Here is a 27,757-nt window from a genome sequence, read left to right as displayed (position 1 = left end):
ACGGCTTGTAATAGCTGTGCATGCGGCCGCCAGTGATGTAATAACACAGATACCACAGGATGATAGGAGATATCTTTGGTGTTGCACTAGGCGGCCTGTACCTTTAACCAAGGTCCGACTCCTGACTGGGGCGTAGCCACGCAGTAAGTGACAAGCCTCTTCTTACCATCCGGAGCGGAGCTCAGGAGACAGGCAGCAGTCGACCATTACATAGTTTATCCGGTGTCTCGCTGTGGCTGCAGCCTGCACTAGTGTAAGTTTGTCTACCTCATTCCACACATCAGCAGACAGCAGCACAGCACAGTTTAATAGAGTGCTGCTGACTGCTGTTCAGGAGCGCTCAGAAACTGTTATAAATCTCTCTTAGGCCTGTGACACACATCCGTGCCGCCGGTACGTGTTTGCCATTTTTTACACGTACCAGCGGCACGGAGACACGTTCAGCAATGCTACCCTATTGTAGCAGGCACACACATGTAAAACCACACGGAACGTGTGTCCGTGTGCGTTTGTACGTGTGTGCGTTTTTCTAAACGCTGACATATCAGTTTTTTCTCCGGCAGCACGGGTGTCACACGGCCCGCACCCGTACCACACGGGTGTAGTGTGAATGCGGTCCCGTGTGACTGCGCCGGAGAAAACACAAAAACACACGTGTCTGTGGAAAAAAAAATAACATTTACTCACCTTCCCCAGCCCTCCTGTCTCTGCCGCTGCTGCCTCTTGCTGCCGACCGCCGCTCATTAATCTCATAGAATATTCACTTCACTGCCTGGCAGCAGCGGGGAGACGGGAGTGCTGGAGACCGAGGATCAGCACCATGGACAGCAGCGCGGACAGCAGGAAGGACCACGTGAGTATGTAAATTACCGGTTCTACGTGTGCTATCGCGGATAGCACACGTAGAACACACGTGGCCCGCACATACCAGAGACACGTACTTACCTGCACGCAACACGCAGGGGAAATACGTGTCTCTCGGCACGTGCGTGATTTTCACGTGAGTGTGTCGGAGGCCTTAGTGTGTGTGCAGTGGGGGGAGGGTTAGAGAGGAGCTAATGGCTGCTATAGAGGAGGGGGAGACCAGACCAACTAAGGCCTGCTGGGGGAGGGGGGGGCTGATGGCTGCTATAGAGGAGGGGGAGACCAGACAAACTAAGGCCTGCTGGTGAGGGGGGGCTAATGGCTGCTATAGAGAAGGGGGAGACCAGACCAACTAAGGCCTGCTGTGGGGGAGAGGAACTAAAGACTGCTATAGAGGAAGAGGAGGCCAGCTAAGGATTGCTGGGGAGCAGGGGGAGAGGAGCTAATATCGTGTGTCCCCTGTGTCATTATCCTGTACCCCCAGTGTCGGTGTCATTATCCTGTACCCCCAGTGTTTGTGTCATTATCCTGTACCCCCAGTGTCTGTGTCATTATCCTGTACCCCCAGTGTCAGTGTCATTATCCTGTACCCCCAGTGTCAATGTCATTATCCTGTACCTCCAGTGTCAATGTCATTATCCTGTACCCCCAGTGTCAATGCCATTATCCTGTACCCCCAGTGTCAGTGTCATTATCCTGTACCCCCAGTGTCAGCGTCATTATCCTGTACCCCCAGTGTCAGTATCCTGTACTCCCAGTGTCAGTGTCATTATCCTGTACCCCCAGTGTCAGTATCCTGTACCCCCAGTGTCAGTGTCATTATCCTGTACCCCCAGTGTCAATATCCTGTACCCCCATTGTCAGTGTCATTATCCTGTACCCCCAGTGTCATTATCCTGTACCCCCAGTGTCAGTGTCATTATCCTGTACCCCCAGTGTCAGTGTCATTGTCCTGTACCCCCAGTGTCTGTGTCATTATCCTGTACCCCAGTGTCGGTGTCAGAATCCTGTACCCCCAGTGTCAGTATCCTGTACCCCAGTGTCATTATCCTGTACCCCCAGTGTCAGTATCTTAGGCGGGCTTTGCACACTACGACATCGCAGGTGCGATGTCGGTGGGGTCAAATTGAAAGTGATGCACATCCGGCATCGCATGCGACATCGTAGTGTGTAAAGCCTAGATGATACGATTAACGAGCGCAAAATCGTCGTAATCGTATCATCGGTGCAGCGTCGGCGTAATCCATAATTACGCTGATGCGACGGTCCGATGTTGTTCCTCGCTCCTGCGGCAGCACACATCGCTGTGTGTGAAGCCGCAGGAGCGAGGAACATCTACCGGCGTCACCACGGCTTCCGTAGGATATGCGGAAGGAAGGAGGTTGGTGGGATGTTTACATCCTGCTCATCTCCGCCCCTCTGCCGCTATTGGCCGCCTGGCATGTGACATCGCTATGACACCGCACGACCCGCCCCCTTAGTAAGGAGGCGGGTCGCCGGCCAGAGCGACGGTCGCAGGGCAGGTGAGTGCGTGTGAAGCTGGCGTAGCGATAATGTTCGCTACGCCAGCTATCACACGATATCGTACCTGCGACGGGGGCGGGGACTAACGCGTGCAACATCGCAGCATCGGCTTGCGATGTCGCAACGTGCAAAGCCGCCCTTAAGCCTGCTTTACACACTTCAATAGATCTTTCAATCCGTCGTCGGGGTCAAGTTGTAAGTGACGCACATCCGGCATCGTTCGTGATGTATTTGCGTGTGAAACCTACATGCGATCGATATTGAACGAAAATACGGTGATCGCATACACGTCGTTTATTCCTCATACATTGGACGTTTGGTAGTACGAAACTAGTGAATTGTAACGTGTGACATCCCTCATACGATTGTGATGTCTGAGGCTATGTGCGCAGGTGTGCGCTCTGCACCGCAGCTTAACAAAGGTCTGCTTCAGAGCGCAGCTGAAAAGCTGCGGTCTGAAGCGCCTCACAATGTCTGTCATTCACTAATCTCTGTCAGTCCGTCACTATCTCTGTCCCTCTCTCTCTGTCCATGTCAGTCTATCCCCCTCTCTCATATACTCACCGATCCCCGATCCCCGGCGCTGCACAGCATTCACACTGCTCCGGCGGCTTTTACTGTTTTGAAAAAGCCGGCCGCCCATTAAACAATCTCCTATTCCCTGCTTTCCCCGCCCACCGGCGCCTATGATTGGTTACAGTGAGACACGCCCCCACGCTGAGTGACAGGTGTCACACTGCACCCAATCACAGCAGCCGGTGGGCGTGTCTATACTGTGTAGTGAAATAAATAATTAAATAATTAAAAAAAACGGCGTGCGGTCCCCCCCAATTTTAAAACCAGCCAGATAAAGCCATACGGCTGAAGGCTGGTATTCTCAGGATGGGGAGCTCCACGTTATGGGGAGCCCCCCACCCTAACAATATCAGCCAACAGCCGCCCAGAATTGCCGCATACATTATATGCGACAGTTCTGGGACAGTACCCGGCTCTTCCCGATTTGCCCTGGTGCGTTGGCAAATCGGGGTAATAAGGAGTTATTGGCAGCCCATAGCTGCCAATAAGTCCTAGATTAATCATGTCAGGCGTCTATGAGACACCCTCCATGGTTAATCTGTAAGTTACAGTAAATAAAAACACGCCCGAAAAAATCCTTTATTAGAAATAAAACACACAAACACATTCCCTGGTTCACCACTTTAATCTGCCCCAAAAAGCCCTCCATGTCCGGCGTACTCCACAGTCCTCCAGCGTCGCATCCAGCGCTGCTGCATGGAGGTGACCGGAGCTGCAGCAGACACAGCCGCTCCTGTCACCTCCACGCAGCTAATGAAGACAGCCGCGCTATCGGCTGAGCTGTCAGTGAGGTTACCCGCTGTCACTGGATCCAGCGGTGGATGCAGCGGTGGCCGCGGGTAACCTCAGTGACAGCTCAGCTGATCGCGCTACTCACCTCCGTTGCTGACCGGAGCGGCGGTGAGTAGCGCGATCAGCTGAGCTGTCACTGAGGTTACCCGCGGCCACCGCTGCATCCACCGCTGGATCCAGTGACAGCGGGTAACCTCAGTGACAGCTCAGCTGATCGCGCGGCTGTCTTCATTAGCTGCGTGGAGGTGACCGGAGCGGCTGTGTCTGCTGCAGCTCCGGTCACCTCCATGCAGCAGCGCTGGATGCGACGCTGGAGGACTGTGGAGTACGCCGGACATGGAGGGCTTTTTGGGGCAGATTAAAGTGGTGAACCAGGGAATGTGTTTGTGTGTTTTATTTCTAATAAAGGATTTTTTCGGGCGTGTGTTTATTTACTGTAATTTACAGATTAATCATGGAGGGTGTCTCATAGACGCCTGACATGATTAATCTAGGACTTATTGGCAGCTATGGGCTGCCAATAACTCCTTATTACCCCGATTTGCCAACGCACCAGGGCAAATCGGGAAGAGCCGGGTACAGCCCCAGAACTGTCGCATATAATGTATGCGGCAATTCTGGGCGGCTGTTGGCTGATATTGTTAGGGTGGGGGGCTCCCCATAACGTGGAGCTCCCCATCCTGAGAATACCAGCCTTCAGCCGTATGGCTTTATCTGGCTGGTTTTAAAATTGGGGGGGGACCGCACGCCGTTTTTTTTAATTATTTAATTATTTATTTCACTACACAGTATAGACACGCCCACCGGCTGCTGTGATTGGGTGCAGTGTGACACCTGTCACTCAGCGTGGGGGCATGTCTCACTGTAACCAATCATAGGCGCCGGTGGGCGGGGAAAGCAGGGAATAGGAGATTGTTTAATGGGCGGCCGGCTTTTTCAAAACAGTAAAAGCCGCCGCAGCAGTGTGAATGCCGTGCAGCGCCGGGGATCGGGGATCGGTGAGTATATGAGAGAGGGCTGCTCAATTCACTTACTCAGGAGTTTAGCGGTCACCGGTGAGCCCTTCACTGGTGACCGCTAATCAGGACACGACACAGACAGAGCCGCAGCATGACCATGAAGTCGGGTGAGGTTCACCCGAGTTCATTCTGACAGTGCGGCTCTGTCTGTGTCTGCTGTGAACTACCATTCACCGCTGCTACATGGCTGTCTGTGGCTGCTGTCATCTGCCATTCACCGCTGCTACATGGCTGTCTGTGGCTGCTGTCATCTGCCATTCACCGCTGCTACATGGCTGTCTGTGTCTGCTGTCAGCGGCCATGTAGCAGAGCTGAATGGCAGATGACATAGTAAAAACGCATCCCTACACATTACACACGCTTGTCAAGACAATAAATAAAAAAAAAAAAGGGTGCCCAATGCATACGTCACAGAACACATGATCTAAAGGATCGCACACAAAATTGACCAATTTAACATAGGCTACTAACGCACGTGTGACAGCAAATGAATGACCTACGTGCAATCTCATTAGATCGCATATGCGACCTGGGCGTGTCACATCGCATACGAGATCGCAGACCTAATTGTAAGGTGTAAAGCTGGCTTTAGGCTACATGTGATTATGCTTCGGGGGACCTCTATATGTGATGATATTACAAGATGGGCCACAATATAAATACATGTAAAAAAAAGCGTGATCTGCCCATAGAGCAGTATTGTCAGAATACACAGGACTAGTAAAAGGTTTATCCAACATGTAAAACTAATTTGGGAACCATAGTGCGGCTTTTAGGCCTAAGACACACGGCATGAAAATCGGAGCGAGTGGAATGTGATAACACATTGCATTCCACTCGGACCAATATTAGCCTATGTGTCAGCGCACATGAGCGATTATTTACTCAGCCCTAATCGGACCGAGAAAACAGTCGCAGCATGCTGCAACTGTAATGCGAGACTCTTTCTCTCGCACCCATTCAAGTGAATGGTTCGAGAGAAAAATTGCACTGCACTCGCGGTACACCGGTGCAATCCTCTCTGATTTCGCATATTTGACCCTGTTAAAATAAAAAAAGTGTGCCGCCGCCGTGCCAGCAGCCGACGCTACTCGAGTTCGGGCCTTCTGGGGTGGTGGCTCGAGGGTCTCCGGACCCGGGGGTCTCACGGACACGCGGAATAAATGGGGAGACGTAGATGTACGGGCTAGGGCATAGCAAGTTTGTGACGTCACCACGGTGTGTGGTGAAGTGGGACACCACCGCTGCGGTGAAGGTGGGGGACTCCCGGGAGTGGTGTAGTGGCGCAGCTTGGTGTTAACCCCTCCTTGGCTAGGGGCGGTTTGTCCCGGCGCCCGTTTGGAGTGCAGGGTGCAGTGCGGTGCCAGATGGCACTGTTGTACTCATGATTAAACGACACTGAGTCACTGGTAAACCAAGTTCGGTGGTGATCGGTGCCCGCAGCCGGCTGCGTGTCTCCCCTGTAAGGTTTGTGGTGTCGCCTTTCTCCTGCACCTCTAATTGTAGCTGCTGACTCCTATGCCTAAGCAACGGTAGTCCGCTCCCCGACTTTTGTATGCCGGAGGAGCCCGTTTGCCCGCAAGCACTGGCCCTTTGGATCTCTGGCCCTTGGCGGTGGCGCTTATCCGGAATCGGTGGGCTGTTTCCTTCAATCGGGACTTTGGGTGGGAAAGGACCCCTGAGGTCCAGACTGCAATCAGTTAATTCGACTAAGACCCAGTGGCTTCTGGAGTAGTTCGGGGTCTGAGTACCCTGCCTGGTGCTCCGGTATCCTGTTGGCTCCTCGGTTCGGTTCCGGCGGGCTCCTACCCTGTCCCGGTCCCTTACGGTTCCACCGGTCGTCTTCCCGGTCTCCTGCAGGCGGCCACCACCGTCTGCCTGCCTGACTGATGGGGATCCTGGGCTCCTACCCAGGTCCCACACAGCTTTACTCCTCTCAACTCTCCTCACACCTCCTCTCCTTTCCTCTGTCCGGAACTATCTGTCTGTGTTTCCTGCCTCAGGCCAGCCAGACTCCTCGGTGGGCGTGTCTATCCGCCTGACTCCGCCCACCTGATGTGCCTGACTGACTCTGAGGGAGGCAATCAGGTCTCCATGGGGGTGACTGCTGTGACCTACTGGGAGTGGAGGTGTGTGTGTGTTGTTACCTGTGACCGCTGGCTGGTCCAGGGTGTCACATATACACTGCACAGTACCACTTTTCCTGTCCTGTATACTGGGTGTAATCTTCAGTATCTGTATTATTCTGTATATATACACTGCACAGTATCACTTCTCCTGTCCTGTATACTGGGTGTAATCCTCAGCTGTATTATTCTGTATATATACACTACACAGTACCACTTCTCCTGTCCTGTATACTGGGTGTAATCTTCAGTAGCTGTATTATTCTGTATATATACACTACACAGTACCACTTCTCCTGTCCTGTATACTGGGTGTAATCCTCAGTAGCTGTATTATTCTGTATATATACACTACACAGTACCGCTTCTCCTGTCCTGTATACTGGGTTTAATCCTCAGTATCTGTATTATTCTGTATATATACACTGCACAGTACCACTTCTTCTGTCCTGTATACTGGGTGTAATCCTCAGTAGCTGTATTATTCTGTATATATACACTACACAGTACCACTTCTCCTGTCCTGTATGCTGGGTGTAATCCTCAGTAGCTGTATTATTCTGTATATATACACTACACAGTACCACTTCTCCTGTCCTGTATACTGGGTGTAATCCTCAGTACCTGTATTATTCTGTATATATACACTGCACAGTACCACTTCTCCTGTCCTGTATACTGGTGTAATCTTCAGTATCTGTATTATTCTGTATATATACACTGCACAGTACCACTTCTCCTGTCCTGTATACTGGGTGTAATCCTCAGTATCTGTATTATTCTGTATATATACACTGCACAGTACCATGTCTCCTGTCCTGTATACTGGGTGTAATCCTCAGTATCTGTATTATCCTGTATATATATGTGACGCCCTGGGCAAGCCAGGGGTCACAGGTCACAACACCACACGCACCCCACACTCCCTGCAGGTACACCAAGCTAACCCAAAATCCTTGTTGCCTTCCTCCAGGGGCTGATGTCCACACCAGGGGGTGGGCCAGGCGGTTGGCTCCGCCCACCGAGGAGGACACAGCCCTGGAGGCGGGAGGAACCAAGAGTGGAGCTCAGGCAGAGCTTGAGTGAGGAAGAGAGTGAAGCTAGGGAAGTGGAGGAGTAAGGAGTAAAACAGTGAAGTGGTAAAGGAGAGAAGCTGAAGTGACAGAAAAGTGACGGTAGTAAAGCCTGAAGTTGGTCCGGGTGTGTGCCCCGGACTGTGACAGCAAGGTCAGCAGACAGCGTTGATAGTCTGCAGGGGGATTGCTCGGAGGTTGCTGGAAGGACCGCGGACGGGTAGTGACCCGGCGGTACCTTAGCAGTATACGAAGAACAGTCAGCACCAGGGCAGGGGCCTTTCGGATCCCGGCAAGGCTAGGAGTCGCCATAATTTGCCAAATCCGTCATTTGAAGGGGACGTCTGTCTCCTAACAACCAAGTCCCGATTGAAGGCAACAGTCCGATCGATAAGGAAAGACACCGCCACCGCCAAGGCACCAGTTTCCCAGGGCCAGCGCCTGCGGGCAAGAGTAGAGCTCCTTCGGCCCAGCTTGAAGCCGAGGAGTGGGTAACCGGTGGGAACCCATCGCTACCAAAGAGACTTTCATAGGTGCAGGGAAGAGACCGTCACCGCTAACTGCAGGGAACATCAGCACCGTGAACCGTCCGAGGGACCCGTCCAACCAGCTGTTTGTTTACCGAGAACTGTGTCATGTTTACTGGCTGAGTGAGTACCTCCGTGCCGTGCGGCACAGCGCTGCCCCTGCGCCCCTGCACCTCCACAAGCCCCATAGCCCGCCTGTCCACCATCCCAATCCCATCACCGGGCCCCGGGAGCACCCCAACCCCTACCCACGGAGGGGCAACACAACAACTGGCTGCTCCATACCATCACTCCCGGGCTTCCCATACAGAGCAGCGGTGGTGTTAACAAATCACCACAACCGTGGGTGGCGTCACGGACAATAAACTATCCCAAAACACCAATTCCCCTTTTCACTCACGGGCGAGTCCCCGGGATCCGGCCCATCGCTCGAGCCACCGAGCAGCGGCAGGCCGCAGCAGCCGCGGCAGCCAGACCCGAGCCGCAGAGGGAGAGTGCGGCGTCCCCTCCTCCGCCCGCGACATATACACTGCACAGTACCACTTCTCCTGTCCTGTATACTGGGTGTAATCCTCAGTACATGTATTATTCTGTATATATACACTGCACAGTACCATGTCTCCTGTCTTGTATACTGGGTGTAACCCTCAGTATCTGTATTATTCTGTATATATACACTGCACAGTACAACTTCTGTCCTGTATACTGGGTGAAATCCTCAGTATCTGTATTATTCTGTATATATACACTGCACAGTACCACTTCTCCTGTCCTGTATACTGGGTATTTGTTACCTGGAAGGCTCTTTTACAATGTAAGTCTATGTAACCTTGTTTGGATGTTCCATAGACTTGCATTGTAAAAGGCTCTTGTAGGTCACGCAGAGTGCAATGTGACCTAGAGCGTCTGCAGAGCGGTGATGTGCCTGAGAAGAGGAGCAGTGTGGTGCAGCACACAGGAGAAGGTTGTGGCAGGTGACTATATTAAACACACTGACAGTACACTACACTAACATTTACACATAGAAAGAGAAAAAGTTCATATGAGGCTTCTTTAGGTGGACGGTTTTGTCTGTTTTATAAAGGAAGCGAGTGTATATGAATCAACATTTTTTTTTCCCAACACTGTTTTCCAAGCTCTAGCCAGATTTCTGTAGTCCCTATGTGACAGCAGACTGATGAATGGTGATAGACCGTTGTGCACACTGTCGGGATTCCCCTGTATTCCCGGTGTAGTGATCGAATGTATGCATTTTGCACAGTAAGGCTGGAATCACACTTGCGAGTGTAAAATCCATCCGATTCTTATGCCAGAAAGTCGGACGATTTCTTCTCACATTTCATCAGTATGCTGTCAGTGTGCTTTCAGTGTGCAATCAGTTTTTACTCTCAGCAGCTGCTACTCATGTAATGTTATGTACAGGAGCATTTACAGTTAACGTTTACGAGTTAATCGCAAGTGTGACTCCAGTCTTCTGGTTACGTGCTGATTACAGTCTAGGACACTGATAGATGTGGATGAGAATTTAGTCGGCATTTCACCACAAGAGCATCATCATTACTTCGGCTTTATCTTTTTAAAGCATTGTTGCCTCTACTCTTTATATTACAGGTAAAATATATCTTTGTACCGTGTTAGGCTATGCGCGCACGTTGCGTATTTGCATGCAGTTATGCTGCACCCTGCACCGCGGCGTAACTGCATGCATCCTGCATCCCCAGCACAATCTATGAAGATTATGCAGGAGACGTGCGCACGTGGCGTATAAGAGCGCAGCGCTTCAGCTGCTGCCCGAAGCGCGCGTTCTAAGAAGTGATATATCACTTATTCCGTGCGCTCTGCATTCATTCCCTGCTCTGTCTATGGGAGGGGCTGCACTCAGAGCGCATGAAATCGGCTTTTTTTTCCATTACAGACTCTTTCTGCAGCGATTTGAAGCGCACATGTGCTGTTTAAATCGCGCATGAAATCGGCTTTTTTTTTTCCATTACGGACTCTTTCTGCAGCGATTTGAAGCGCACATGTGCTGTTTAAATCGCTGCAGAAATTTCTGCAGGGACAGATGCTACATGCGCACATAGCCCAGTAGAGATAAAAAAAAGTTTGTTTAAAAGAACTGAAGTCCTCAGTGGTTGATACCTTTTAATGGCTGCGTAGTCTCGAAAGCTTGCTATTATTACCATCTCTTTAAATTTAAAAAGCAGCCGGAGGTAAATACAATAAGGATGGGTCGCTCCTCATGGGCCACTGCTGTCTGCTTGCCCCCCAGGCCAAAATTTGCCAGCCAGCCCCTAGATATGTCTAACGATGCCGGATGTGCGTTACTAACGACGTGACCCCGACGACATATCGCCCGATATATCGTACCGTGTGACGCCGGCATAACTGCAATAATGTCTCCCATACACAGCACATCATACGAAGAGGTTCCTGCTCTTCATGCCTAAGCACACAGAAAGAAACCAGTATGGAGGACAGCTGTACTGAGCAGTGTAGGCCTGGACCTAGCTCTGAAGTGAAGTTAAAAAAAGCCTTGTTAGAAAGCTCATCACTATCTTTCGGTGCCTGCCTCTGCTTGTCCTTATCCTCTCCTCTTCATAGAGTATCCTCGGAGGTATCATCTGACACCTCACAGGGCTGGCAGTCTGTCTTGTATAAGCCTGAGCCGAGCTCAATTTTTTTTCCTAAGTGGATGGTGAATTCAGGAAGCAGGAAGAAGTAGCTCATAAGTGGAGGAAAGGGCATTACAAAGTTTCTTAAATTCACTTCTACTATCAATTTTTGCAAAGTTTGTTAAAAGTACAGTTCCCATTTAAGAATGGTTAGCTAACTTACAGTGAGATCTGGCTTTAAATGCATATGGAGGCACACAAGGAAGTACTCCGGTATTGCCCAGAATACTGAAGATAGAGGACTGCAGCGTGGTCAGGATTAGCAATGTCTGGAAAAAAAAGTTTGGAAAAGAAAATGTTTAATTTATTATTTTTATGTGTACAACATAATGTTTCAGTGTTGAAATATTACAGTACATAAATTGACCAGGTTTTGCTATATTCGTCAGTCCTGTAGACAGTAAATTTAAAAGTGTTGCGCATGATTGACCATCATTCTATACAGACTAGAAACTACAAGGTCTCACACTTTGTATTGGTAGGGTTCTAGGTTATTGGACTCCTGGAGATCAGCAACTTTTCATCTATCCTTATTGGTAATAGGTTGTTATGGTGGGATGAAAACATTTACCCTTTCCTGACGTCTGGTACCAGGATATGGCACAGGCTTAGAAGAAGAGCTCACTCTATATGCGACAGGTGCCACCTGTGTTATATAGCCAGCACCTGCCTCTAACAGCAGCAACTTAAAAATGTGCCATGAGTAATCATTAGAACTATAAAGTATTTTCAGTTACCTAGATTTGTAGTTCTAATGATGACTCATGCAGGGAAAAGATACTTCCTGTTTCTACATAGAGCTTAGAAGGATTCAGCCAGTCTGTTTTTAATTACATGATGTCCTAGATCTAATGGAAAATTGAAGAATTAACTGGGTAGAAGGGCAAAATGTGTCATTGTAAGTACGCCGGTGCTATATAATATGATGATTGAAATATATTAAAAGGATAAAAACATCATCTCACCAATAGAGATGAGTGAACCCACAGATGTTCAGGTTTGGCAATTCTGGCCAGACTTTAAAAAAAAAATAAAAAAAAAAAAAATAAAGTAAGGTTCCGGACTTGTACCTGAACATCTGCCTAGATGCCGAACCCCATATAAGTCTATGTCAGTAGAACAAGATTTAGATTTTCCCATATGTCGCCAACTTATTCATTCCATGCCTAAAAGACTTTGTGCTGTCCTTAAAAATCTTGGGGTCATGCAAAATACTCAACTAATATAAGTAAAACTGAAGATTTTGTAATGAAAGTTATATTATTAACCTTTCTTTCAAGTTATGGGTTACAAAAGTTGTATGAAACTCAGACTTGTCCACATTTTGGAATGTGTTATTAAAAGGTATATCCAGAACTTTTTAAAAAAAAAAAAGGTAATTAAGCACTAACAGTCAGGTAGTTGTTGCCTACCTGACTTTTGTGGCCGCGCCATTCTTCGCCAGCATAAAGCAGTCAAAGAACACTCCTGCCGGTGATTTATTGGCTTCGAGTGACATTGCATCAACAGAGTGGCGGCTTCTTATCTACTCTGCTGTGTAGATGTGGCAGGATAACTGATGTCATGCTGATTGACAGCCAGCTCCCCCAGTTAGGCAGCAGGTAACTGGCTGTCAATCAGAATGACGACAGCTGTCGTTCCCTGTCTACAGAGTAGAATGGAAAAGAATCCGCCGCTCTGTTGACGCAATGTCAATGGAAGACGCTGAATCGACAGCAGTAGTGGCCTGTCATCGCTTTGTGTCGGCAAACAATGGCACCTGTTCATGCTTAGGCACAATTTTTTTTAAAGTCCTGGATATACCCTTTAATTCAGTAAGACACTATAAAGGGGACAGCGCAAAATGACAAAAATGAATGAATATTGCAGTATTATTATCTACGCGTTCCAAAGTTGTCTTGCTTCTTCAGGATATTCTGTTGTGGCTACATCATAAAGAAATTGGACCACTTTGAAACATGTAGGTAATAAAACCGCAGTACTCATTCATCTTTGTCATTTTTTGTAAACTCATCACCAGCACTGTAGAGGAAACACAATGTTTTCCGATCTTTGCTATTATATTCAGTGAGATATTGATTAAAATCTTTCCTTTAAAATTGGGTGTTCTCACTTACACTGAGCACTGTATATAGCGTGTGTGTGCAGGTGTGTCAGTAAACAGAATATAATTCAGAAATTAATTTTTCCCCTATAATAAGACAATTAAGTTCTGCAACATGGGGTTTTTGTCTTTCTCTGGATCCTCTCTGCTCTACGAGAGATTTCTGGTCTACCTGTGGTGGGTTGAACTCGATGGAATTATATCTACCTTCAATCTTTAAAACTCTGAAACTTTTATACAACCCCTGGCAAAAATTATGAAATCACCTGGCTCTGAGGATGTTCATTCAGTAGTTTACTTTTTGTTTAAAAAAAGCAGATCACAGACATGGCACAAAACTAAAGTCATTTCAAATGGCAACATTTTGGTTTTAAGAAAAAAAAACTAAACTAAAAAAAAATCATGAAAACATAATGTGCTAGCCAGTAACGGTTACTTTTCAAGACCAAGCAAGGGGAAAAATTATGGAATCACTCAATTATGAGGAAAAAATTATTGAATCATGAAAAACAAAAGAACACTCCAATACATCACTAGTATTTTGTTGCACCACCTCTGGCTTTTATAACAGCTTGCAGTCTATGAGGCATGGACTTAATGAGTGACAAACAGTACTCTTCATCAATCTGGCTCACACTTTCTCTGATTACTGTTGCCGGATCAGCTTTGCAGGTTGGAGCCTTGTCATGGACCATTTTCTTCAACTTCCACCAAAGATTTTCAATTGGATTGAGATCCTGACTATTTGCAGGCCATGTAATTGACCTTATGTGTCTTCTTTCAAGGAATGTTTTCGCAGTTTTTGCTCTATGGCATGATGAATTATCATCTTGATATATGATTTCATCATCCCCAAGCATCCTTTCAATTGATGGGATAAGAAAAGTGTCCAAAATTTCAATGTAAACTTGGGCATTTATTGAAGATGTAATGAGAGCCATCTCCCCAGTGCCTTTACCTGACATGCAGCCCCATATCATCAATGACTGTGGAAATTTACATGTTCTCTTCAGGCAGTCATCTTTTTATTGTTTAGTTTTTCTGTATGTAAATCCAATCTCCTTTAGGCGGTTTCTTACAGTTCGGTCACAGACATTGATCCCGGTTTCCTCCCATTCGTTCCTCATTTGTTTTGTTGTGCATTTCCTGTTTTGGAGACATATTGCTTTAAGTTTCCTCTCTTGATACTTTGATATTATCCTTGGGCTGCCAGTATGTTTGCCTTTAACAACCTTCTCAGGTTGTTTGTATTTGGTCCAGATTTTAGGCACAGCTGCCTGTGAACAGCCAACATCTTTTGCAACATTGCAAGATGATTTACCCTCTTTTAAGAGTTTGATAATCCTATCCTTTGTTTCAATTGACATGTCATATTGGAGCCATGATTTATGTCAACAGCTCTCCAAGGTGTGATCACTCCTTTATAGATGCAGACTAACGAGCAGATCTTATTTGATGCAGGTGTTAGTTTTGGGAATGAAAATTTACAGGGTGATTCCATTATTTTTGCCTCAGAATTGAGTGATTCCATCATCTTTCCCCCTGTTTGGTCTTGAAAAGTAACCGTTACTGGCTAGCACATTATGTTTTCATGATTTTTTGTTAGTGTTTCTTAAAGCCAGAAAGTTGACATTTGAAATTACTTTAGTTTTGTGTCATGTCTGTGATCTGCTTTTTTAAACAAAAGTAAACAACTGAATGAAAATCCTCAGCGCCAGGTGATTTCATAATTTTTGCCAGGGGTTGTATATATGAATTGCTCCTCAACAATGAAAATACATCACCACAAAGTAAAAGTCTTGGAATAATGAAAATCACAGGATCGATGGACATTTTAATATGTAAATGATGAAAACTTGGAAACAAAATTGTCAAAAATACCTATGTAATGCATGTGTTATTTTATTACGATCGTATATACTGTATTATATACAATCTCTAGCATGCGCTAAAAAATTGCACTAGCCATGGTGCAAATTAGGCACATTTTACTTCAACTGACTTTTTTTTTTTGTTTAAGACTGGCGTAAAAAAAAAAATGTAATACATGATTCCCATACATATCTGTCTACTCCTGTAAAAGTCTTATTACTGCTAATAAGGATATAAAGGAAACTATGACAAATTAGAAAATATTCCCCCTGATTCTTACCTGAAAAACTGCAAATTTTGTTCCCATGTTGAATTCAGCCAAGTGAACTTTGGCCTCACGGAAAAGTATCCCAATTGGCCATAGCGCTAAAACTGTACAGAAGCCAAGGACCACATTCATCCATAGTGCCGCACTGGTGCCGGAGACCTAAAACTCACAGAATATTCTTTGTAAATTACAAGACTTGCTTACATGTTAGTAAGAATACTGCATTTAGTGGCAACTTCTATCGTTCCATCACTTAGCGGTTATAAATATACACTGTGCTTTGCCAAATAATAAAACATATCAATGTTACAAATTGAGCATGTATACTGAACAAAAATATAAACACAACACTTTTTTTGTTTTTGCTCCCATTTTTTATCAGCTGAACGCAAAAATCTAAGACTTTTTGTAAACAAAAGGCCTTTTCCTCTGAAATATTGTTCACAAATTTGTCTAAGGCCCCCTTCACACGTCCTTGAAAAAACACGCACGTGTGTTACGTCCTTTTTTTGGGTCCGTTTTCCGTTTTGTGTCCTTTTTTTGTGTCCGTGTGCCATCTGTGTGAATGCCGTATGCTAGCTGTGTGTGTGTGTTAATTATCTGTTTATGCGTGAGAGAAATAACGGACATGTGTATGTGTTGTCCGTGTGAATTTATGCGTGTTTGTGATGCACAATGTCGAAGATACATACCCGCTGACAGCAGACAGAGTCGCGCGTAGAGAATGAACTGGGGTGAACTTCACCCGACTTCATTGTCATACCGCGGCTCTGTCTGTGTCGCGTCCTGATTAGTGGTCACCCGTGAAGGACTCACCGGTGACCGCTAATCACCAGAGTGACTGAATGGAGTACCCCTCTCTCATACTTACCGTTCCCCGATCTCTGGCGTGGTGCTGCACTGCTGTTATAAAATTTCCGGCGGCTTTTCCTCTTTTGAAAAAGCCGGCCGCTCATTAATCAATCTCGTATTCCCTGCTTTCCACGCCCACTGGCAAATATGATTGGTTGCAGTGAGACACGCCCACACGCTGAGTGACAGCTGTGTAACTGCAACCAATCACAGCCGCCGGTGGGCATGTCACTATGGAGCAGAGAAATAAATAATTAAAAAAAAACGGCGTGCGGTCCCCCCAATTTTTTTGATTTGATGTTGTTTCTATGGTCCTGAGGAAGGGAGCAGAGCTCCTGAAACGCGTAGACCTATGCTACAATAAAGCCACATCAATCCGACTTCCAGATTTGTGATCATTGGCGCGGTATAAAAACCCTTTTTCTACAATTGTTCTCTGTTATCAGCCGCTTTGGGTTGCCGCTGCCTGGATCCATTTGTAAATGCGAATACATTAGTTGTGACTGTCACAACTACAGTTGGTGAGTATAATTGCTCCCCTTGCCTATTGCCCTGTGCCTATAAGGGTAAGACCCTATTGCGCTTTATTCTCCACAGCTCTTCCTCGCATCTAATGTATGCGGCAATTCTGGGCAGCTGCTGACTGATATTGTTAGGCTAGGGGGCTCCCCATAACCTGGAGCTCCCCATCCTGAGAATACCAGCCTTCAGCCGTATGGCTTTATCTGGCTGGTTTTAAAATTGGGGAGGACCGCACGCCGTTTTTTTTAATTATTTAATTATTTATTTCACTGCACAGTATAGACACGCCCACCGGCTGCTGTCATTGGGTGCAGTGAGACACCTGTCACTCAGTGTGGGGGCGTGTCTCACTGCAACCAATCATAGGCGCCGGTGGGCGCGGAAAGCAGGGAATACGAGATTGTTTAATGAGCGGCCGGCTTTTTCAAAATAGTGAAAGCCGCCGGAGCAGTGTGAATGCTGTGCAGCGCCGCGCCGGAGATCGGGGATCGGTGAGTATATGAGAGAGGGCTGCTCACTTCAGTCACTCAGGGGATTAGCGGTCACCGGTGAGCCCTTCACAGGTGACCGCTAATCAGGAAGCGAGACAGACAGAGCCGCAGCATGACCATGAAGTCGGGTGAAGTTAACCTGAGTTCATTCTGATCGTGCGGCTCTGTCTGTGTCTGCTGTCATCTGCCATTCAGCTCTGCTACATGGCTGTCTGTGTCTGCTGTCAGCGGCCATGTAGCAGAGCTGAATGGCAGATGAGATAGTAAAAAATGCATCCCTACACATTACACATGCTTGGCAAGTCAATAAATAAAAAAAAAAAAAAAAAAAAAAGGGTGCCCAATGCATACGTCACAGAACACATGATCTAAAGGATCGCACACAAAATTGATCAATTTAACATAGACTACTAACGCACGTGTGACAGCAAATGAACGACCTACGTGCAATCTCATAAGATCCCGTATGCAACCTGGGCGTGTCACATCGCAAATGCGATTGTACAACTAATTGCAACGTGTAAAGCAGGCTTTAGGCTGGCCACAATAAAAGGCCACTCTAATATGTGCAGTTTTATCACACAGCACAATGATAGAGGTGTTGCAGGTTTTGAGGGAGTCTACAACTGGCATCCAGAGTCCAGTGGTGGCATGCTTTAGACCACTCCACCCAATTATTGGCATTGTGCTTGGTGATGGAATACTTTCACAGAGCTGCTTGGCTGTGAATCCCATCATTACGCACAGTTTTTCTGCTGATGTTAATGTCAGAGCAGGCAAAGTATTGGTAACTTTTGGGCTTGAATTAATATGCAAAAGAAGATGAAGAGCTACTGTAGATCTGAAGCATCTGTAACTCCAGCTCTATTACCCACCCAGCGTAGCTTCCTCCTGCTTGACTGACCACGTCTACGCTGTTTGACTTCAGGAAAAGGAGCCATCAGTCAAGCAGGAGGAGGAAGTGTTGGGCGGGGAATAGACCTGGAGTGACGGAGGATTTAGATCTACAGACTCATTTGCATATCAATTTAAATAATTCAAATATTGATTTTTCAGCAACAGTGGAATGGAGTAGCCTTTGGAAGGGCTATATGTGCATATAAACAGTTTGGGGCATAAATTCCTTCTGACAGATTCCATTTAATGGTCTATGGCAGTAATTCATTCGAAAATCTACTACTCAAAATATCAAATAGCTAATGTTAACTTAAATATCTTACATCTTCTGGATTGTAAATTCCATCAGCCCAGAGAATCAAGCCAATGAAATTAAAAAGAGGTTTCAAGAATGCCATCTGGAAGACACCCACGATGAAGAGGTTCACCTTCCGCCTGCAAAAGCAAATAGATTTAAATGTAGGGCTTGTTCTGATAAATAGAAACTTTACAAGACTTATTATACTATCGGCAAGCTAAAAACCTTTCTATTTGCTTTGAGAAATTTGATTGCATGTGTTAAGTGAAGTCCTTGAAATATTACTGTACAGAGGTGAAATCCAGGATGTGACATGACGTGGGCACTGACTGTTTCATCAGTTTGCTGCAGTAATGAGTAAGCAAATTAAACAATGGAAAACTTAATAAAAGCTGTTCTGCAGTTCTGCCAGACTGTACGCTGAATACTACTATATGAATAGGAAGAATAGTTTAGCTCACATTCATCATATTTTTCTCTAATGGAACATCACCATTTAAATGCACCTGTTGCTAAAAGCAGGGACACATAGACATTAGATTTCTGATTGGATGGGGTCTGACAATTAATATTGAGTTTCCATGGCTTAATAAACCACCTGCCAATTTGTATGATTTTTGCTGATCATAATTATTCCACAAGACTAATATTTAAACCATGAGATTATTTAAGATAACAACCATAATTTATATATAGTAGTCTCCCGGTACCTACCTGCACGCAACCTCAGATTCTCACAAGATCTCCTTCTCTACTCCTCTCTTATCTCCTCTTCCCACAATCGCATACAAGATTTCTCCCGTGCCTTCCACATACTCTGGAACGCTCTACCTCAGCATATCAGACTTTCCCCTACCATGGAAAGCTTCAAGAGTTACCTGAAGACCCATCCCTTCCAACAAGTCTACAACCTACAATAGCCCTCAGTCCAGTACACCACTGCGCAACCAGCTCTGTCCTCACCTATTGTACCATCATTCATTCCCTGTAGACTGTGAGCCCTCGCGGGCAGGGTCCTGTCTCCTTCTGTACAAGTCTGTTTTGTACTGTTAATGATTGTTGTACGTATATCCTCTTTCACTTGTAAAGCGCATGGAATAAATGGCGCTATACTAATAAATAATAATAATAATTGTAACATTGGTATTTAAAGCTTTATCATACAGTGCCTTGCGAAAGTATTCGGCCCCCTTGAATTTTTCAACCTTTTCCCACATTTCAGGCTTCAAACATAAAGATAAACATTTTAATGTTATAGTGAAGAAACAACAACAAGTGGGACACAATTGTGAAGTTGAATGAAATTTATTGCTTATTTTAAACTTTTTAAAAAATAAATAACTGAAAAGTGGGGCGTGTAATATTATTAGTCCCCTTTACTTTCAGTGCAGCAAACTCACTACAGAAGTTCATTGAGGATCTCTGAATGATCCAATGTTGTTCTAAATGACTGATGATGATACATATAAGCCATCTGTGTGTAATCAAGTCTCTGTATAAATGCACCTGCTCTGTGATAGTCTCAGTGTTCTGCTTAAAGCGCAGAGAGCATCATGAAGACCAAGGAACACAACAGGCAGATCTGTGATACTGTTGTGGAGACGTTTAAAGCCGGATTTGGTTACAAAAAGATTTCTAAAATTTTAAACATCCCAAGGAGCACTGTGCAAGCGATCATAGTGAAATGGAAGAAGTATCATACCACTGAAAATTTACCAAGACCCGGCCGCCTATCCAAACTTTCATCTCAAACAAGAAGACTGATCAGAGATGCAGCCAAGAGGCCCATGATCACTCTGGATGAACTGCAGAGATCTACAGATGAGGTGGGAGAGTCTGTCCATAGGACAACAATCAGTTGTATGACTCGCCCACCCCAGGGCTATGGGACACCCGGTGCCGGGCCGGACTAGTCCGGTGGTAGTCAGTGGTGGCTGGGCCCGGCTCCGTGGCCCTGGTGGGTGTCAGTATATTATGTGGCTAGGTGAATAAAGTTTGTGTTCGTGACGCCACCTGTGGTATGCGGCTATTAAGCCGCCGCTGCTGTGTGAGGCCTCCGGGATGGTGTTATGGCAGCAATGGTGGTACTGCTCCCCACAGGTGGAGCAATGCCCGGGGCACAGTTGGTGCTTGTGAATGTCTATGCAGCTAAAATAACAGAGACCACTTCAAGGGTGCAGTTCAAGTTCTTTACTCACAGTTCTTGTCACAGCTGTAGGGACCCTTGGACTGCTGGGACCACTGTCAGGGACCTCCGCCGTTTCTGGGTGATTCTGAGAGTGAAAGCCGGTACCCTTCTCTTAGTGTCTCTTTCTTCTGCTGTCTTCCTTAGCCTTGCCTTTGTTAGGATGGACCTGGCTTGGCCTCCACTACAGCCTCCAGGCTGGGGGGTCACCTGTCGGCTGATTCCCCCTTTTCTGGAAGTCTGCTATGGGTTCTGGCCCTGGGAGTCTACAACCTTCCCTGGGCCTCGGTTTTTACTGTTTGGAGATGATTTTGCACTCCTCCAGTCTCTAGGGACCGTCCCCTGTCGCAGCTTGATCCCTCCACCGATGTTATTGTGGAACAGGCCACCGTAGCCTACAACTACCCGTGGCGCCTCTAGGACCTCTCCGTGGTACCTCTAGGACTGCCCGTGGTACCTCCAGGACTACCCGTGGCCCTGCGACTCCTTCTGTCTCCTACGTGGTGTCACCTGGACCTCTGGGTCCCAGGATCTTCACCAGGAAGCGTCTCCTTCTGTTTCTCTGCTCCTGTCTCATTTGGAGCTTTCTTTCCTTCTTTGTTTCTTGTCTTTCTTTTCTCCTCCTTGCCTGCCTCCAGCCGGCCTCCTCCTCCCTCCTTTCTCTCGTTCTTCTTCTCCAACTACATGCTCACTCTCTCACTCCCTGAGGTAGACTGAAACTAACTTGACCTTCCCTTCTGTGTCTGCTCTCAGATGGCTCCTCCCACCTCCCCAGTTGCTAAGCTGTACCCTATAGGAGCAGGGATGGGTCTTACGGCCCCTCCCAGCATGCAGCATGGGGGGGTAACTGCCACTTTCCCTGGTCCCAGTATGTACCTAACAATGGGTGTAGTGTGGATTTACCAGGGGACCGGAGTTCACTCTCTTCCTCTCCCAGAATGGGGCATCACACCGCTGGATGGGGTGCAATGACCTGTGGCGACGGAAGCCTCAGGGGCGCCACACTCCCCCACAGCAAATCCCAGTACGTCCTCGGGCTGAAAAACAACAAAAACATGTGGGACAACTGCAAAACATTTTTGGTATGCAAAACATAAAACAATAAAACATTTCTTCCCTTTATGGGAGGCATAATCACTTTAACGTTGCAAACTTCTTATATAGAAACTATGTGTGCACTTCCAGTTCATTGCACGGTTTGGGCACTTCCCCCATAATTCTGGTAGGGGGCACAACAGGTGCAACTATATACATTTCTGGCTACAACAAGTCCAGTAGCCTGGCAGTTCGTTTCTTTTTCACTCAACAAAAGTGCAAAAACTCAACCAGCCACTAAGTCCAGTGGCCTGGTTACACAGGACACAAAAGACATCACATTTACCGAGGCCCACATTCCAGTTCAGTGGCCCGGTACACATAAACATGGGGGTGACATCTTCGAAAAGCATGAGGGGCAGTACAGCAGGAAAGGGTGTCATCTTCGAAAAGAACATTGGGGCAGAACACAAGGGACATCTTCAAAAAGAATGTGGGGCAGACAGGGGCTATATACAGTTCAGCTGCTTCTTACTTCTTTACATGTAGGGATTCTTCTCCGGCTCCCCACCTGGCAGCAGGTAGACAGCGGTCAGCACAGTCTGCGTCTCCTGCGTGGCTGTAGCAGGCCTGCTGCAAGATGCTGCGGCCTGGGCCTGCTCTGAGGTAGTGCTGCTGGCTTGCATAGGGTTACTGGCTGGCGCGAGGCTGCTGGCTTGCAGGGAGTTACCAGCCGTACGGCGCCACTCTGGCTCTTCTGGGGCTGCCTCCTTGTCTTGGCGGGCCGCGCCTGGCATGGCGGCGGCCTGGGTTGGAGTCGCTGCTGCGGTGTGGATGGGCGTCGCTCCGGCGGTGAGATCTTGGCGGGCCGCACCTGGCGTGGCTGCGGCCCGGATCGGCGTTGCCGCGCCGGGCGCCTCTTCACGGACCGCGGGCATGGCAGCGGGGGTCGGGGCACTCGCGCCGGCAAGGGCATTAAATGACTCACCCCTCAGTAGCATCTCCGGTGTTCTGGTGGTCGCTGGCCTGATGCAGGGTGCTGGTATCGGAGCTGCGGTGGTGGCACGCGCGCCTGCAGGAGGACTGAGCAGGAACCCCACCTGGCAATCCGAGCTCCGCCGGTTGGGGGTGACACTCTCTTTACCCGGCTCTGCAGCAGCTGCTGGATCTTCTCCGCTCTCCAGGACGCAGGACACCACCCGGTTCTCAGGTGCGTGTCCCGGCTCGGCCACTCCTCCTCTGGCCGCTCGTTGCTCAGCGTCCATCCTTTTAGCTTCTTCAAGCGCCATCTTTTCTTCCTCCGCCTTCTATGGCGGGCACCGCTTTGCGCTCTTTTCTTGGACAAGGGGGCGGGGCTTCTATTCGCGCCCTTTCTTCTTTCACGCCCCCCTTCTTCCCGCACTCAGTGGCTTCAATGGCGACAGTTTTTCACAGTTTAACACAGGCTTCTTCACGATTCTTCAGGCGCACAGTACCCGGTGAAACCGGGCACGAAATCCAGTTCGAGACGCCAAAAGTTGACTCGCCCACCCCAGGGCTATGGGACACCCGGTGCCGGGCCGGACTAGTCCGGTGGTAGTCAGTGGTGGCTGGGCCCGGCTCCGTGGCCCTGGTGGGTGTCAGTATATTATGTGGCTAGGTGAATAAACTTTGTGTTCGTGACGCCACCTGTGGTATGCGGCTATTAAGCCGCCGCTGCTGTGTGAGGCCTCCGGGATGGTGTTATGGCAGCAATGGTGGTACTGCTCCCCACAGGTGGAGCAATGCCCGGGGCACAGTTGGTGCTTGTGAATGTCTATGCAGCTAAAATAACAGAGACCACTTCAAGGGTGCAGTTCAAGTTCTTTACTCACAGTTCTTGTCACAGCTGTAGGGACCCTTGGACTGCTGGGACCACTGTCAGGGACCTCCGCCGTTTCTGGGTGATTCTGAGAGTGAAAGCCGGTACCCTTCTCTTAGTGTCTCTTTCTTCTGCTGTCTTCCTTAGCCTTGCCTTTGTTAGGATGGACCTGGCTTGGCCTCCACTACAGCCTCCAGGCTGGGGGGTCACCTGTCGGCTGATTCCCCCTTTTCTGGAAGTCTGCTATGGGTTCTGGCCCTGGGAGTCTATAACCTTCCCTGGGCCTCGGTTTTTACTGTTTGGAGATGATTTTGCACTCCTCCAGTCTCTAGGGACCGTCCCCTGTCGCGGCTTGATCCCTCCACCGATGTTATTGTGGAACAGGCCACCATAGCCTACAACTACCCGTGGCGCCTCTAGGACCTCTCCGTGGTATCTCTAGGACTGCCCGTGGTACCTCCAGGACTACCCGTGGCCCTGCGACTCCTTATGTCTCCTACGTGGTGTCACCTGGACCTCTGGGTCCCAGGATCTTCACCAGGAAGCGTCTCCTTCTGTTTCTCTGCTCCTGTCTCACTTGGAGCTTTCTTTCCTTCTTTCTTGTTTCTTGTCTTTCTTTTCTCCTCCTTGCCTGCCTCCAGCCGGCCTCCTCCTCCCTCCTTTCTCTCGTTCTTCTTCTCCAACTACATGCTCACTCTCTCACTCCTTGAGGTAGACTGAAACTAACTTGACCTTCCCTTCTGTGTCTGCTCTCAGATGGCTCCTCCCACCTCCCCAGTTGCTAAGCTGTACCCTATAGGAGCAGGGATGGGTCTTACGGCCCCTCCCAGCATGCAGCATGGGGGGGTAACTGCCACTTTCCCTGGTCCCAGTATGTACCTAACAATGGGTGTAGTGTGGATTTACCAGGGGACCGGAGTTCACTCTCTTCCTCTCCCAGAATGGGGCATCACACCGCTGGATGGGGTGCAATGACCTGTGGCGACGGAAGCCTCAGGGGCGCCACATGTACACTGCACAAATCTGGCCTTTATGGAAGAGTGGCAAGGAGAAAGCCATTTCTCAAAGATATTCATAAAAAGTGTTTAAAGTTTGCCACAAGCCACCTAGGAGACACACCAAACATGTGGAACAAGGTGCTCTGGTCAGATGAAACCAAAATCGAACTAGTTGGGCACAATGCCAAACAATATATTTGGCGTAAAAGCAACACAGCTCATCACCCTGAAAACACCATTCCCACTGTTAAACATGGTGGTGTCAGCATCATGGTTTGGGCCTGCTTTTCTTCAGCAGGGACAGGGAAGATGGTTAAAATTGATGGGAAGATGGATGGAGCCAAATACAGGACCATTCTTGAAGAAAACCTGTTGGAGTCTGCAAATGTCCTGAGACTGGGACGGAGATTTGTCTTCCAACAAGACAATGATCTCAAACATAAATCAAAATCTACAATGCAATGGATCACAAATAAGCGTATCCAGGTGTTAGAATGGCCAAGTCAAAGTCCAGACCTGAATCCAATCCAGAGTCTGTGGAAAGAGCTGAAAACTGCTGTTCACAAACGCTCTCCATCCAACCTCATTCAGCTCGAGCTATTTGCAAAGGAACAATGGGCAAGAATTTCAGCCTCTCGATGTGCAAAACTGATAGAGACATACCCCAAGCTACTTGCAGCTGTAATTGTAGCAAAAGGTGACGCTACAAAGTATTAACTTAAAGGGGCCGAATAATATTATATGCCCCAATTTTCAGTTATTTATTTTTTATAAAAGTTTAAAATAAGCAATACATTTCGTTCAACTTCACAATTGCGTCCCACTTGTTGTTGATTCTTCACCATAATATTAAAATTTTTATCTTTATGTTTGAAGCCTGAAATCTGGGAAAAGGATGAAAACTTCAAGGGGGGGGGCAAATACTTTCGCAAGGTACTGTACATCTTTTAGCCATGACATTAAAAACAACAGATTAATTTTTGTGCTGCCAAAACAACTTTAACCTATTGACATATGGCCTGAAGCAGTAGCATACTCACTCGGGGCACAGCGCTGCAATACCGGTAAACCCTGCTGTAGAGCAGTTAGCCATAGTTGATTTATGACCGCGGCCTACAAACCGGCAAGAGCACTCACATTGATGTCCTGAAACCGGTATTGCCATGATGTCATTGTGCCACTCTGCCTGTGCTGTGATGCTGTGTGTGGTTACAATGGAGATTATGCCTGTGAGGAATAATGCCTTCATACATCAGTGTTTCTGGTAGATGTGATGTCCGTTTTCACATGTACCAGACACATACACCCATTATAATATATGTTGATCTCCACACCTCAATGTTTTCACACGGACTGTGTTTCCCTGTGAACCACACGGCATCGTGTGATCCACATGGGGACATGTCCATTTTTTCCCGGAAGCACGGATGACACAAAGCCATACAAGACAATGGCTCCATGAAACACGTACAGCACATGGGTGACATGTACCAGAATTAAATGCATTCATGAAATGACTGATTTTTTTTTTGATGAGCATAGATTATAGCTACATATAGATGATAGAGATAGATGATAGATCGTACAGATATTAACCAAATGAATAAATGAAAAAAACAACATGGGGTCCCCCCGTTTTTGATAACCAGCCAAGGTAAAATAGACAGCTGTGAGCTGATATTATCAGACCAGTTTATAAAAAATGGTTTAGAGAAAACGGGTTAAATGCTGCGCTAAAAGACACAAATCCAGGACATATGATGAATTCCTTTTTCTTTATTTTCACAGGTCCTGTGAAAATTAAAAAAAAGGAATTCATCATATGTCCTGGATTTGTGGTTTTTAGCGCAGCATTTAACCCGTTTTCTCTAAACCATTTTTTATAATTTACCGCTTGCATCGGGGCTGCCGCTTACCACCATTCTATTTACATTGTGCCTTTAAGGAGGTGTGCCTGTTACAACTGCAGCAGGTGAGTACCTGTCCCATTCCCTGCGTTAACCCTATATCGGGTAAAACCCTATGTGCGCTTCTTTTCCACAGTTTCTCAATTATCAGACTAGGAAAGTACATGGTTATTGGGCCATTCCCAGCCTAAAAATACCCTGGTGTGGTAGCAATCGGGGTAATGGTTTTTGGGGTTGATGCCAGCTGTGTCGTGTCCAAAAATACAGGTGACATAAAGCCGTGGTGTTAGTAATGGAAATGTGTCTATCTTTCCCCACTGTATTAAAAAAAATCCAAGCAGGTCTGCTGTAGTCGAGGGAATCCAACATACTCCATGAAACCCATCGTAGTACACAAATGTGTCTTGTTTATTTTTATGTGTTTCTATGTTTCTCCTTTTTTTCAGGTTTCCATCTGTGATGGAACGAATTTGGTAGACTATGGCGGACCTGCGTGGGTTTTTTATGAAGTGGTGAATGCAGGAAAGTTTTAGGGAGTGTTTATTTTAATAAAGTACTTTGTGTGTGTGTTTTTGTATTACTGGGTCAGTAATGGAAGTGTCTGATAGATACCTCTCCATTACTAACCCAGGGCTTGATGCCAGCTGTGTTTTTGAACACTACACAGCTGAGATCACACCCAAAAACCATTACCCTGATTACCACAGCACCAGGGCATTTGGGAAGAGTTGAGGAAAAGTGCCAGAATTGGGGCATCTCATGTGATGCTCCACTTCTCGGATGGCTATGGGCTGGTATTTTTAGGCTGTGAAGGGCCCAATAACAATGGACCTTCCCAGCCTGATAATATCAGCTCACAGCTGTCTGCTTTATCTTTACTGCTTATCAAAAATTGGGGGGAGCCCCATGTCATTTTTTTTTCTTTTACATTTAATTATTTATTTGATTTATTAAATTAAAACCTGTACATACTAACTAGCTATCTCTTTAGAGCGGTTACACCATACTTCTTCACAGGCCATAAAAAACTGTTTAATTGTCTGCAGGCCGCATGTGTAACACCCCTGCTTTATCTTAACCTATCATTCCTTCTACAGTGCTCCTATGCTGCATCCATTCTATGGAACGTATTGCTCCAGACCAGTACATTTGCTCCTAATATTTATCTATGGTGTTCCTATTTCCATTTAGAACAAAATCTCTTATTGCAGGGACCAACTTATAATTTTATTTGTTTACATCTTTGCTCCATGCATCAGTATTACTCTGATAACCTGATTTTTTTTTGCATGGGAGCCTGTAGCTAGCCACAACT

At 47.1% G+C, this 27,757-nt stretch overlaps 1 protein-coding gene across 1 annotated transcript in view; it reads right to left on the bottom strand.

The window, feature by feature from the left end:
- Positions 1 to 27,757, bottom strand: part of LOC142295399 (organic solute transporter subunit alpha-like) — a 55,719-nt gene that overhangs the window by 10,310 nt on the left and 17,652 nt on the right. The window contains exons 6-8 of the mRNA XM_075338501.1: positions 18,503 to 18,614; positions 15,430 to 15,576; positions 11,337 to 11,442 (exon numbers count right to left, since the gene is read on the bottom strand). Coding sequence (XP_075194616.1) covers positions 11,337 to 11,442; positions 15,430 to 15,576; positions 18,503 to 18,614 — 365 coding nt within the window. The remainder of the gene's footprint in view (positions 1 to 11,336; positions 11,443 to 15,429; positions 15,577 to 18,502; positions 18,615 to 27,757) is intronic.

This window comes from Anomaloglossus baeobatrachus, chromosome 3, assembly GCF_048569485.1.
Source record: "Anomaloglossus baeobatrachus isolate aAnoBae1 chromosome 3, aAnoBae1.hap1, whole genome shotgun sequence".
NCBI classification, from domain to species: domain Eukaryota; kingdom Metazoa; phylum Chordata; class Amphibia; order Anura; family Aromobatidae; genus Anomaloglossus; species Anomaloglossus baeobatrachus.
This window is presented reverse-complemented; position numbering and strand designations above follow the sequence as displayed.